General features: G+C 44.4%; 1 protein-coding gene across 1 annotated transcript; it reads right to left on the minus strand.

Moving 5' to 3' along the window:
* Positions 1 to 385: 385 nt before the first annotated feature.
* Positions 386 to 3,583, minus strand: LOC105694892 (putative protein TPRXL). Its single transcript, XM_012416020.2, has 4 exons — positions 3,413 to 3,583; positions 2,675 to 3,035; positions 1,958 to 2,181; positions 386 to 1,814 (listed from the first exon to the last, which is right to left on the minus strand). Exons 1-4 carry the CDS (start codon positions 3,483 to 3,485, stop codon positions 1,618 to 1,620), a joined length of 855 nt encoding a protein of 284 aa, XP_012271443.1. The 5' UTR covers positions 3,486 to 3,583; the 3' UTR covers positions 386 to 1,617.
* Between the last annotated feature and the right edge of the window lie 9,851 nt (positions 3,584 to 13,434).

Genomic DNA, 13,434 nt, shown 5'->3' on the forward strand with positions numbered 1-13,434 from the left:
TCCAGACGGGCAGCTCGAAAAGGAAACGAGTTTACCTCGGCTGGCGAAATTTTTGCCACGAGGCGGAGAAGAATAGGTGGAGGGAAAATTAGGCGGGGGTGATTTACGCCGCGGCTTTTAGCGCGGCTTCCTTTTTTCGAAACTGCCCCAAGGTTTACGAGCCACCTACGGAAATTTGAGTTACGACCTCGAAGAGTACCTTCCCTTCGCTTTTTAAGGGTCTCAGGGTCGCCTTGGAACATGGAGTCCTTTTCGAGGCCTCCCTAACCTATCCAGCGAAGATCTCTTGGCTGACTATGGCGAACCGATATAACAAGAACGGGATAAATAAAATTAGCTAAATGGAAATAATACGTACGGGAGGTTTGGGAATAAAATGTTATACTTCGCATTATCAATTGTGTTTATTTTCCTTCCGCTTTGAGGAATTATTAACATCCGGGACGGGGAAATTTGGGAGTCTCCTCAGAGGATCTTTATTAATTTCTCTTTTTTTCGAGGTCGGCACAATTAACGACTCGAGACCCACCAAATTGCTCGGGATTTCGTAAAATCGTTGAAACGGAGCGGAGTACAGCGAAATCCATCTTCTTTCCCTGTTTCTTTCGGCCCAGTCCGGATTCCTGAAGTGCCAGGCTAACCCCATAAACTCGCGAGAGTTTCGCATAACTTCGAGGCGTTATCCAGCTAACCGTAACGTAATTTCAGACCGTCCCGAAGCGCATCGCAGCGAGAAGTGGCCGAGGTATGTGTTCCGATAAGGCGTGGGTCGGACAATATGGGGATGCAGCCCTTCTTATCACTGCAGGTGGGTGCAAGGAACTGGTGGCAAGGGACCATCCACCATGGCCTTACAGTAAATCATGAAATCCTGGTCATCGCGCACAAACTTATCCATAAATACAAGAATTTTACTTACGCATGTCGGAAAAGTTCCTCCATTTTTGCGGCATGGAACTGCGATGATAATTTCTCTATTTTTAATTAAATTCAGGCGGCTCACAAATTGAAATTATGTTTATCGCACTATTTTGGTAACGAAGCCTCGCAGCTTGAAAATAGGGAATTATGTCGCCTAGGAAATAATTTATGAAATGTTTTTTCGAGGAGGGGAGAAGAGGATTCCGAAATTTCCGGCTGGATATTCGGTTTATATATCCAACGCGCCATCGGCGTCGCCGAGGAGCTCGATTAAGCAAACTTCGTCAAGTTTCGATATCACGGATGAGCAGACGGCGGAGGAGACGCGGCGGTTCGGCCGCGTCGTCCAATTTCGACGGACACGAAATTCGGCGACACTTTCTCGATGGCTTCTCCCAGATTAACATGTTTCTCAAGAGGAAATCCATAAACATCGGTAAGGTGGTTCAACGAAAACAAAATGGCGTCGGGAATTGATTTTTCTCGGGATTTTCGGGAGGGAAGGAGCAATTTCCGGGGAAACTTTATTCGTCCTTATTTAATTGATGCCATTCGACTGGAAAATGCGTAGAGAGTGCGTCTTTACATACAAAGGTACTCATTTATGTACAGAAATTTCCTATCACGTGGTGTCGCGGTTATTGCGAGAGGTCCAGGCGAGATTTTGGAATTTTCGAATCCCTGAAGACTAGTAATTTATTTTGCCGTTAAGAAAATGGCCGCCAAAAGGGGCAAGAGGGAGAAGATACTCAATCTTGATATCGAGGAAGAATTGCAACCGTCCTTGTCGCTGCATTGCCAACATTGATGATCCTTCGATTTAAATTCCTCGATGTCCTCGCATGTCTGCGTTCGTTTAATGCATCCTCGGTGAACTACCACATTTCCGTCATCTGGAAATTATTAATTGACATTTTTTCATTATTGCTCTCAGTCTGTTATGCGATGTAAGTGATTTTATTAATATGCGAAAGATTAAATGGATGACAGTACTCGAAATGAAGTCGCATTGTCGGTGAAGAGCGGTGTACGTTACCTTTTATAATCGATTTGTAACAAGCGAAGTCACTTGCAGCTCGGAACAATGATCGCGGACTGCGATACCTTGGTATTTGTTGGACATGGTAATTGGGTGCTTCCGAGTCCGAGTTTTCATCGTTGTCATCTTTCTGTGAAGTTTCGGAAGATCCTTCTGTCGAAGATAGCGGTGAAGTTTCGGAAGATCCTTCTGTCGAAGATGGCGGTGAAGTTTCAGAAGAATTTTCTGTCGACGATGGCGGTGAAGTTTCGGAAGAATTTTCTGTCGACGATGGCGGTGAAGTTTCGGAAGAATTTTCTGTCGAAGATGGCGGTGAAGTGTCGGAAGAATTTTCTGTCGACGATGGCGGTGAAGTTTCGGAAGAATTTTCTGTCGACGATGGCGGTGAAGTTTCGGAAGAATTTTCTGTCGAAGACGGCGGTGAAGTGTCGGAAGAATTTTCTGTCGACGATGGCGGTGAAGTTTCGGAAGAATTTTCTGTCGACGATGGCGGTGAAGTTTCGGAAGATCCTTCTGTCGAAGATGGCGGTGAAGTTTCGGAAGAATTTTCTGTCGAAGATGGCGGTGAAGTTTCGGAAGAATTTTCTGTCGAAGATGGCGGTGAAGTTTCGGAAGAATTTTCTGTCAAAGATGGCGGTGAAGTTTCGGAAGAAGTTTCTGTCGAAGATGGCGGTGAAGTTTCGGAAGATCTTTCTGTCGACGATGGCGGAAGAAGTTTCTGTCGAAGATGGCGGTGAAGTTTCGGAAGAAGTTTCTGTCGAAGACGGCGGTAGAGTTTCAGAAGAATTTTCTGTCGAAGATGGCGGTGAAGTTTCGGAAGAACTTTCTGTCGAAGATGGCGGTGAAGTTTCGGAAGATCTTTCTGTCGAAGATGGCGATGAAGTTTCGGAAGAAGAATCCCCTGTCGCCGGCGACTCGGAAGTAATGGGTGAGCCTCCCGTTCCTGTGTCAGTGCTCGCAGAAGCTTCAGTCGTCGTGCCCTGTGGCTTTTCACACTCCTGTAAATACGTCTCAGCAACTTCACTCGCGAAGTCGTCCGAGTCCGAACTGAAGACGTAGCACTTTAACGATGCACCTGAAATGATGAAAGAAAAGATCTTGCATTCTGGATGCTGCGAAATTTTGCGCGAACTTCGAACGACCAGTAGATTCAGAGATATCTGCCGTCGAAGTCGGCCAATCGCGCGGCGGTTTCACGGGAAAGTCGAAGTCGATTGGACGGGACGCCCGGGGGCGTGGCTCACCCCGGCCCCGCCCCGTGTCAAACAGGCCGCTCATTGGCCAGCTTCATCGCCGAATATCTCGGAAACCACTCGTCCCTCGTAATTTTCGAAAAGAGATTTTCGACTCGATTTTTTACGCCGCTCCTGCCGGGCGAGGTTTCTTCCACCGCGATTGAACTCCACACCCGAACTGCACTTTTTTCTCCAACGAACTTGCGTTGCAATTTACCGTGTCTGACACAGATGAGTAAAACGATCACCAGCTGCAGCGACACGATGCCGAAACGTGACGTCGGGGTCATCTTGACGGCGATTTCGATGATCCTCGGTTTGGTGTCCGGTTTCGACTGCGACCGTGAAAACGGCGCGAGCGAGTCGAGCAGAATATCAGCCGATGAAAGTATCCACTTTATGTACGTCCTGTGTTATCCCTTATCGTATCAATGTCGAGATAATCCCTCTGCAATAATCGCTGTGCTGTTTCTGATCAATACCAGCGTCTAGGTGAGTCGTTGATTACAATCGCGGGGAAAGATTCCGGTTATCGGGCTAGTTTCCTTCCTCCACCTGAGAAAGGCACTCTCGATAAGAATTTTTTTTTTTAAATTCTTGAAAAAACCGTAATGTATAAGGTGTCTCAAAATCAGAGGAATCCTGAAGCAGGTTGACCAATTTTCAGGTTCCCGTGAGAATGGTGTCAGGTTCCTTATCGAATCGTTATCAGAGTACGGCATTTTCCATATCGGATTTATTCTTTGGGGAGACTTCAGACGGGAAGTTCTATTTGTCCGTCTTCGAAGTACTTCGGTACCAGTGCACCAAATCTTTTACTTCATTACTATTTATTTAACGATATCGCGATTCCGTTATCACTACCTCTTCGTAAACCTTTCGATTGGAGTTCAAGATTTATTTCCAATATTTTCCCTTGGCGAAGAGAGAAACGAATTCGAGGAACTTCGCCCACCCACGATGCCAATTTTAGACATCAGTGATAAGGTAAAGATACAGGCACTTTTATTTCAGGATAATCCGAGCCAAAGTCTGAATGGCCCGATTTTCGGTGCACTGATTGGACTGAATATTCTGGCACGGAACACTATCAATGACTGTCGAATGTTTTTTTATCAGTGCAGTGCAGAACTTCGAGGTCTGTGCAGAGGTCGGGTTTTTCTAACCTAAATCGCTTCTGGTTGCTTCTAGGTCAAAGTTTGATATGACAGAAATTATAGATCGTCGAGTGATCTATAGAATTGAGTCTTACCGATTTCTCCGTAAACTTCACGGTTTCTGAGATATGGACGTGATAAACACCCGTCCGTGACTCGTTTCCTTCGCGGCGGGAACGTATGATCTCTCGACCCGGAAGATTTTTCTCGAGGCCAATGAGCTGCTGCCAGGAAACTTCAGGGAAGGAAACTGCATTTCAGTTGGTAGTGATTAACAAGTCTGCGAAACGCTGACCCAATTAGCTTACAACCTTTTAATTAACTTCGATCCCAGGAGTAACAGAACCTCGGCCATTCCTGGGTCAGCTCTGGAATGCGAAGAAGATAGAAAGTAGAATTTAAAGAAGGTTAGAAATTAATTTTTTTTACACCCCCACCTTTTCCTCCGATTAAAACGATTTTTCCGATCACTCCCAATCCTTCGCATCTAGAAATAAATTTTTTTTTTTTCACCGCACAGAAATTTCTGAATAATTTTCAGACTTTTTGAAAAATCGACTGAGGTGTTACGGATCACTGATAAGCACAGCAAAATGTTAATATTACAGTACCCTATCCCCAGATTTTATCAATGACACAGATCTTGGATGTTGCGATTTTGTAATCGTCAATTTTCGAGATAATCCCCCACTGACAGACCTGAGATGATTGATGATCAGATGACGTCAAGATTTTATCTGGAAGAACCAGACAATGTTCAGGAAGAGTATCAGAAAAATTATATCGCAGAAAATGAATGACAAGTGTTGACATCAAGTTTTACAAATAATTCCACAGGAGTATAAATTTCATTTTTAAATAAATATCCATTTTCATATCCACGACTTAGACATGACGTTGTTCATGACGTCGACTGATTCATGCTTATATAAATCCCAATATCTATGCAGCTCATGAAAAATGTCTGGAAAGTATTATCAAGGAAAAGTTAACAGCAGTTCATGTCGATAAGTTTATCGAGAATGTCGTAAATGCGATAGTGAAGTAAAACTCCAGAAAAAAATCGGAATTACAAGATATTCGCGGCCGTCTAATCAGCACTGATAATGACCATTCGATAACATATAAAAACCCACTGTTTTAATTTTTTCGAAATTCCGACCGAAAGATTATCATACGAGAGTGGTTAACAATTCCCGATAATAGCTGACACTGGTCAAAATCGTCGGTGGATTTTCCCTTTTAATTTTTTTCCTTCCAAGTCATTTTTTTCTTCGGTCGCATGACGTAGAAGGAAGGATTAATCGCGCAGATAAGAGACGGGCCCGATTGTTAAAAGTGGACTTCGAGTGCAAGATGCACGCCTAATGGTGGGAAGGAAACTGCATTGTGGTTCTCCATTGTCTGCAAAAATGCCCATGGGAAGAGCTGGTGAATCATGTTACGAAAATGGAGAGATATGACGAAAGGAACACGTCGGTGGAATTAAGGGAAAAAGGGGAAAAGTCAAGAGACAATCAAGAAACGCATTGCTTGGAAGACAAGTTTTTACACGGTGTACCGCTAGGCAGCGATCATAGATTCCCACAATCTCTGAAAACTGGTACAAGGAACCGTTCTAACCCATTCCTACCCACACAATCCGAAAAATCCAAACACAAAGAAAATATTTGCCTGAGTGTATAATAAATAATTTGAAACGAAAAAAAAAAAAAAAATACTGATGTCCGTTCGGTGGATTCGAACCCTCTAACCTCTGTATCCCCACCGAGGGAAAAGAATTGATTGAGCCAAAGAAATATTTCTTCGAAAAGTGGCAAATAAAAAAATGATTTCAGGATCAGGAGTTATCGCGATGAAGAAAATAGTGGAGAGTCCGCAAGAAAGTCAGGAGCATATTGGAGGAAGAAATGTCAGACTATTTTTTTTTCTTTGAAGGTCCTTCACGCCGATGGAAGGGCCCTTAACGAGTCTTTGCTAGGGACCCCGTTATAACGCGGGAAGTTCCTAGAACAGCGCGAAAGGCGGTTCAAAGGTGGCGGCCATAAATTTCCAGGAGAGACCTTGAATGCAGCGAGGTGTAGGTGTAGGGAGTGCAGGAGTGCAGGGCTGCAGAAGTGCACGCGTGCACAAAGCACGCTTGCAAACGCATTGCTCGCACGTGGGAACGCAAATGTAACGGAAGGAATTTCTCCACGCATCCGTTAGATCGGCAGGGGTTGAAGAAGAGTGCCGACAAAGGACCTCCCCTAAATGCAGACCCTGAAGAGCAGTCCGGAAATGGCCCCACTAAAAAAAAAAGAAAAATGTTCCTCTTCAGGGTCTTCCAGGCACAACGCGGTTACAACTCGAAGAGCACTCCTTGGTGTAGGTCTCGTCATCCGAAGGAAGAACTTTCACGGCTGACTCGATCAGCAGTGGTTTTTCGAGGTCTTCGTAGAAAGTAAGTTTCGTAATGGCGGCGAATCAAGTTCGAGGGTACGGCGATTGGAATTAATCGATCCCAATCGGAAGCAGGAAGAGGCGTGGGGTCTGGCCAAGACCTTGAAGACGTCACTCGATCCTGAAATTAAATAATTACCGGACTAATTGGACTAACTAGGTAATTCTGAATACCTGGGATAGTCATCTCTGAGGTTCTCATCGAGGTGGGCAGTCGTCCCCGAAGAACACCCTGAAGACGGCGTCTCTAAAAATCAAACAAACGTCACGTCAATGACGCTAATGCGGCATTTCCGGGTTAATGTATAGGGTACTTATTTATATGGCCTTTGTCGTGGTGTTTTGTGGTACGAGGACACCTCGATGGACGCGACACTAATGTCGGTCTTCTAGAAAGCTGAATGAAATCCCGAACGGCGCTCTCGGCCTCGCAAAATCCCCGAGGAAACGTCTTCTCTCATTTCCTGGCAGGATAGAGTTTCCTGGGGGGAGAGAGAGAGAGTAACAAACGAATGGGAAATCGGCGATCGAGGCATCTTTCGAGCGAGCATCCTCGAGATGTGCCGGTGAAAGCCGAAGAGGACGATGAAGACGCTTCGTGAATGCCCTCGGGCCTTGATATCGTTCCTGGAGGCTTTATTTATATCTCCTTCGACTTCCCTGCGGATCACTGTGCCCCCCATAATTAAAATAAATTAAATGACATAGGAAATTAATTGTATTACCAAATTTAAAATCCACTTTCGACAGGGAAATTTCCAGGGTTCGCAGAATGGTTTATTTATTTCCACATTTCGCATGGGCGATTATCTCGGATTGGATAAAAAAAAAAAAATTAACCAAGCCTACCTAGGTACCCACGGTTTTTTTTTCGGAATTAAACCACATGGGCATCCCGATTCCCACGAAGTCTGCCAGGTCACATCCGAGGAGATTGTTGCTTTCCTGAGTGAACCGAGTACCCGAAGTTGCCTTCGGCATAATTAACTTCGAGAGATCGTCCGTATAAATTAATTACCAGGTAGGTTTCCCTAAGTTAAGTCATTCTTGACCTCGCAGCTCGAAATTTCCCCCTTGGAGCTGGTAAGTCCGGATTTTCCGAGGCTTCTCCCAGATAATGGAAGGTGTTCCGAGGAGGCAAGAAGACGGGCGTGACGCGGCTTCGTTCAAGCGATTCTCCCGCGGCCAAGTTCAGGGCTAACAAGATCCGATCCCCTCTACACCTTGCCCTTTGGTTCTTATACCATGAGCGAAACCACGTTCCCCTACCTCTCGTCGCTCCTCGTGCTATAAACCTTCCAGCCAACCAACCTCGACTCGGTTCAGCCTCCCTTTCGTTCCCTGCATCCGTTCATCTTTTTTTATCTCGCACCGGTCGGGACAGCGTCTCTACCTTCCCCCAGCTTCTTCATTTTCTCCCATTCGATTCCCTTAAGGTGACACGAACGGGTCATTTCATATGTATAAAGCGTCAAAATATTAATGAAACTTTTCTCCAAACTGGGCGACTCGGTTCAGCCTCCGTTTTCTTCCCTGCATCCGTTCATCTTTTTTTATCTCGCACCGGTCGGGACAGCGTCTCTACCTTCCCCACAGCTTCTTCATTTTCTCCCATTCGAACGTCAAAATATTAATGAAACTTTTTATTTTCAAAGCGTCAAAATATTAATGAAACTTTTCTCCAAACTGGGCGACTCGGTTCAGCCTCCGTTTTCTTCCCTGCATCCGTTCATCTTTTTTTATCTCGCACCGGTCGGGACAGCGTCTCTACCTTCCCCACAGCTTCTTCATTTTCTCCCATTCGAACGTCAAAATATTAATGAAACTTTTTATTTTCAAAGCGTCAAAATATTAATGAAACTTTTCTCCAAACTGGGCGACTCGGTTCAGCCTCCCTTTCGTTCCCTGCATCCGTTCATCTTTTTTTATCTCGCACCGGCCGGGACAGCGTCTCTCCCTTCCCCCAGCTTCTTCATTTTCTCCCATTCGATTCCCTTAATGTGACACGAAAGGGTCATTCTATATGTATAAAGCGTCAAAATATTAATCAAACTTTTCTCCAAGCCGGGTGTACCTAATTATCTGAAACAGTGATTACGGAGGCCCTAAGGAAGAACGCAATGCTCGTGACGTTTTATTTTTCAGTAAGAAATTCTCTTTATTTAGCCTAGCCTAGAACCAACGTCGCATTTTTTTTTCCTTGTGAAAAATGAATTTTCACGAGCATCGCGTTCTTCCCTAGGGCCTCCGTAATCACGTGCCGGAGTTTCAAATTATTCGGTGCATCCTGTTTGGAGAAAAGCTTTGCTTGAAAAGGCTTGCCAAAAAAACGATACTTTTGCGTAATATCTCATTACCTCACATGTCCGAGTGATTTTATTCCCCGTTGCCCTGGGGAAGAAAAAAAGAAATCATTGAAGCAAGGAAGTATTTCGGTAACTTATAGGATAATCATTTGTCTGGAGGTGAAAGACGATTTAACGCCATCTCGCAATGATAAACGCAGATCGTAGATGGTATGGTTACCTTTATGCGTTTATTAATTTTTTTACTTTTTTATTTTTTTTACCCAAAGGATCCAGGAATTTAATGCCTGCAGTTTTTCCAGGCCAACTCGGGGGGGGCACTTTCGACAAGTCTCGGCAAGAGTTTCCGGTCAAGAGGGAAGCTTGCCTCTTTCTTGAAGACTCCTCAAGACCTCTTCAAGGTGGAATGGGCTCGGTGGAAACGCAAGAATCTCCTCGGCTGTCCTTAGACAGACACCAGCCTCACCTTTTGTGCAGACTTTGCTCGCCATTCAAGTCGAGGCTCTTACCTGGACGAGGAGAGACCCCTTAGAGCGAGACTCCCTTCCCATTAACTCTTTTCCGATGTCAATGACCCCCTTCCACCGGAAACGAGTCCGATGAGGGGAAAAGTCGACCTGGTGAATCACCTATCCATGTACATGTCTAAGACTACACCTTAATTTAGGGATTACTAAAACCATCCCACTATACTCGTCTCGTCTTACCAAAGCAGTCGTACCGTATGACGGTGTTTTATTTCTTCCCCTTTTTTTTCTGCATTTTTTATAACAAACCATGAAAATACCCCATCTTGGAATTTCCACAATATATTTATTAACATTTACACAGTCACTCTTATATCGATTATTCACTCTATCTCGTCTTATCGAGGCAGTCGCACCGTATGACGGTGTTTTATTTCTCCCCCTTTTTTTTTCTGCATTTTTTATAACTAACCATGAAAATACCCCATCTTGGAATTTCCACAATATATTTATTAAAATTTACACAGTCACTCTTATATCGATTATTCACTCTATCTCGTCTTATCAAGGCAGTCGTACCGTATGACGGTGTTTTATTTCTTCCCCTTTTTTTTCTGCATTTTTTATAACTAACCATGAAAATACCCCATCTTGGAATTTCCACAATATATTTATTAACATTTACACAGTCATTCTTATAACGATTATTCACTCTACTATCAAACGGTACGACCGCCTTAATCACACCTCCCTAAGTCCACCATTTGTCATGAATTCTGAAAATTTAGGAAATTTAGGAAATTTCGGAAAAATCGGATAATGCAAGAAGCGACGCCGAAGACACCTTGAAGTGCAAGTCGACGCTTTGTTGGGTCTGAAGAGCCCTTTAAAGAGGTTCTTAAGGAGTTCGGCCAGGTAGAAGGGAATTCGCGAATATTCAAGTTCAGCCCTGAAGGGATTCGCGAACCCGAAGAGCGTCTCCTCTCGGCCTCTCCCTCTCTCTCTCTCTCTCGCTCAACAGGTTACGCCACTCTCTCCTCCTCGTCTTCCCTTCCGTGCACATCTTCTGCGTCTGCATTCTGGAATGCGGTTGTTCCACTCGAGGCTGATGTTACCACCGCCTACGTTAGCGTGTGCGTCTCGTCCAGGCGGTGATGTAAGGGAGAGCCGAGCAGCATCGAAAGGACTCCTCCGGGACCACTACAGGACCTGCGAATCCTCCTGACGAATACCGACAAAAAGTCCTCCGCCACCTGTGGGAAAAAGTTATTTCCCCTAACCACAATTGCATTAATTAATTCCTGCTTTTTCTCCGGCAGGTATCTGCACAGGATTGGTCGAAGAGTCCTGGCGAGGCAGGAAAAGAGGTTTAAGGAGCTTCCAGAGCATAATTATCCTGAAACTTAACCCGAGAAGTCCTCCAAGGAGTCTCTTAGACTTGTAGAATGTACATGAGTTAATGAACCCGCTAAATATAATTTTTCCATAATTTTTACGTGTACTTTGAGTGATCGATTTTTTTTTTCGCGATTTAGCCTCGCGAAGTTCGTCGTGATATCGGGGAGGTTAAAGTAACTCTTGCGACAATTCTATATTATAAATTTCTTTAATGGAACCCAATGTAAGAATACCTCCTACGCTACCGAAGTACCTAAAAATCAATAATTTACAAATACAAAACAATATTTAGTCGAGAGAGAGTGCACTCGTCGAGGAGCGCGTCGGAATAGGGTGTCCTCTTCTTTCATCGAGAAGGGGGTTTAAATAATAATCGCGTTAACAAGGTCTTCGAGAGAGACTGCCGCCAAAATCGCGTGGCGCTAGGTCGAGCGCGTGCATCGGTCGGGCGCGTTCGGAAGGACATTCAAAAAGCCCGCCTACCGCCAGATGGAGCGACGAGCGACGCGCGAGTCGAAGCCAGTCGAGCCGAGTCGCCGGGAGTTCGAAACGAAGAGGAGGAAGGAGCCGAAGGGACGAAAAGGAATCGCCGTTTAACGAGGAAGAACGCTTCCTCATTTCGCCATGTATCCACAGTTCGGACAATATACCTTCGCAGTATTTGCGGTCCTTTTCATTAATCCCTTCCCGATTTTACCGAGGGTTCCTCGCCGACTCGCAACCATGCGTTCATATTGAGATCGTTGTGCCTAACTATGATATATCTACACGTTACTTACGCCTATCGCTTCCCACCTCGGCGTAGGACTTAAAAGCTTAAGTTTAAGCTCCATATTCAGACACGGTATACGAGAGCGATTGATCCTCGCCTTGCTTATTGTTTCCTCAGAGTGTCGATCGTGCAGGCTTTCCTAACATTCCGAGAATGCCTTTTAGGTTCGAAAAGTCACACAAAAGTCGTCCCCAGACACAATTGCCAACTCTAGAAATGTATATTTATCGAGAATTTTGCTTTCCTCCTTCACGACCATGGACGTAAGATATATTCTTACGTCCATGTTCACGACGCATCCGCCATGTTGGTTTGCCTCAATTTTCGGGTTCATGGGTTAAATTGACTAGAAAATATTTTATACAAATATATTAATGGATGTACGGTGACGATTTGTAAGGGTTTTCCGGGTTTGGGGACGGTTTCCTTGGGGGAGCAAGTTCAAATTTGTGATCATGGTTTTGAGTTGGCAGTTAAGTGACGTTCTCTGAAGGTCTTTGAAGGTATATCTTTTGTGTGCCTTTCCTGGGAAGCACCCGTTAATTCTCTGTCCAGGATTTATCGTGGGTTTTCAAATCGCTCGAAAAGTCAATCGAGGTGACGGTTGAAAAATCTTTTGCTTCGTGGCGCCATCTGCCGATTTCGGACCTAACCTCCCGACCCACCACCTCGATCGATCTCGCGTCCGTAACGACGAATTCGAATGCACTTTCTACCTTCTAACGAAGGAATGGTACTCTAAGTCTTTGAATTTGCCGACAATAGCCTTTGTGCGGAATTTCGCATTGCAAGATAAATCCTGGAGCGGTCCAACGTGTGCGTAATTGCTGAGCGTGCTGAAGTTGTACACGGTTGGTACCTTCCATTTCCCAACCCTCGACAGATACCGCGGGGCCAACATTAATAAAATATGCAGAAATATCTTCAACTTTCAATAGAAAAAAAAAAAGTCACAAATTTTAAAAAACATCAACAGCAAACATACTTGTTCACAAAATAAGTGCTCAAGGCGCAGGCAGAAAAGCGTTTGATATTCTCGTGGAGAGGATTCATTTTCATTACACAACACGGATGGCTTATTTTTAACACTAAATACGTTTACTATTCTTCCAAGGTGCGCATTCTCATCGATTTCCATTTTTAATGTAATTAATAATATAAAGAAACATTGGCCTCGCGATACCGAGCGCTTCGCAAAAAGGCTGCCATTCGAGGGTCGCCGAGACGTGATTCGAATATTCCTCGTTACGTCGTAATCGCCTATAAATATATTTATATATTTATATATATATGTATACGTACGCATTAAGTTATTAATATGATACAACGGCAATCGGTATTAAAAAGACGTACCCCCGCGCAACTCCCTCGCGGCTGCGCCCCCTACGTAACGCTACGCCGTAACGACTTTACAATACGAATGAATTATCAAATTAATAAAGTTCGATCGTTAGAATTAGTTTAGAATATTGGTACTCTTTTAGCGTCTCCTTAATGTCGTTTACCCGGACCCGTCTCTTCCGGCATTCTCCGATTCGAATTTCGCGCGCCTCGAGTTGTCCGAGCTCCCTCGCGTCGTCTCTTTCCGATCCGCACTCGCTCTTATTTATTTATCTCTCTCTCGCTTTTATATCTATATATTTATTTTTTTTATATATATATATATATATGTCATTCACCAACATACATTCGGACTT

This window comes from Orussus abietinus, unplaced genomic scaffold (assembly GCF_000612105.2).
Source record: "Orussus abietinus isolate OABI.00-Male unplaced genomic scaffold, Oabi_2.0 scaffold27, whole genome shotgun sequence".
Classification (NCBI taxonomy): Eukaryota; Metazoa; Arthropoda; class Insecta; order Hymenoptera; family Orussidae; genus Orussus; species Orussus abietinus.

Bases quoted from the DNA above. Each gene is read 5' to 3' on its own strand.
- LOC105694892 (XM_012416020.2), bottom strand. From the start codon at position 3,485: ATGACCCCGACGTCACGTTTCGGCATCGTGTCGCTGCAGCTGGTGATC. The intron at 2,182-2,674 runs TTCTTCCGCCAT...GTCGACAGAAAA, and splicing joins CCGCCATCTTCGACAGAAAC to TTCTTCTGAAACTTCACCGC. The intron at 1,815-1,957 runs GTAACGTACACC...AATAATTTCCAG, and splicing joins TTACAAATCGATTATAAAAG to ATGACGGAAATGTGGTAGTT.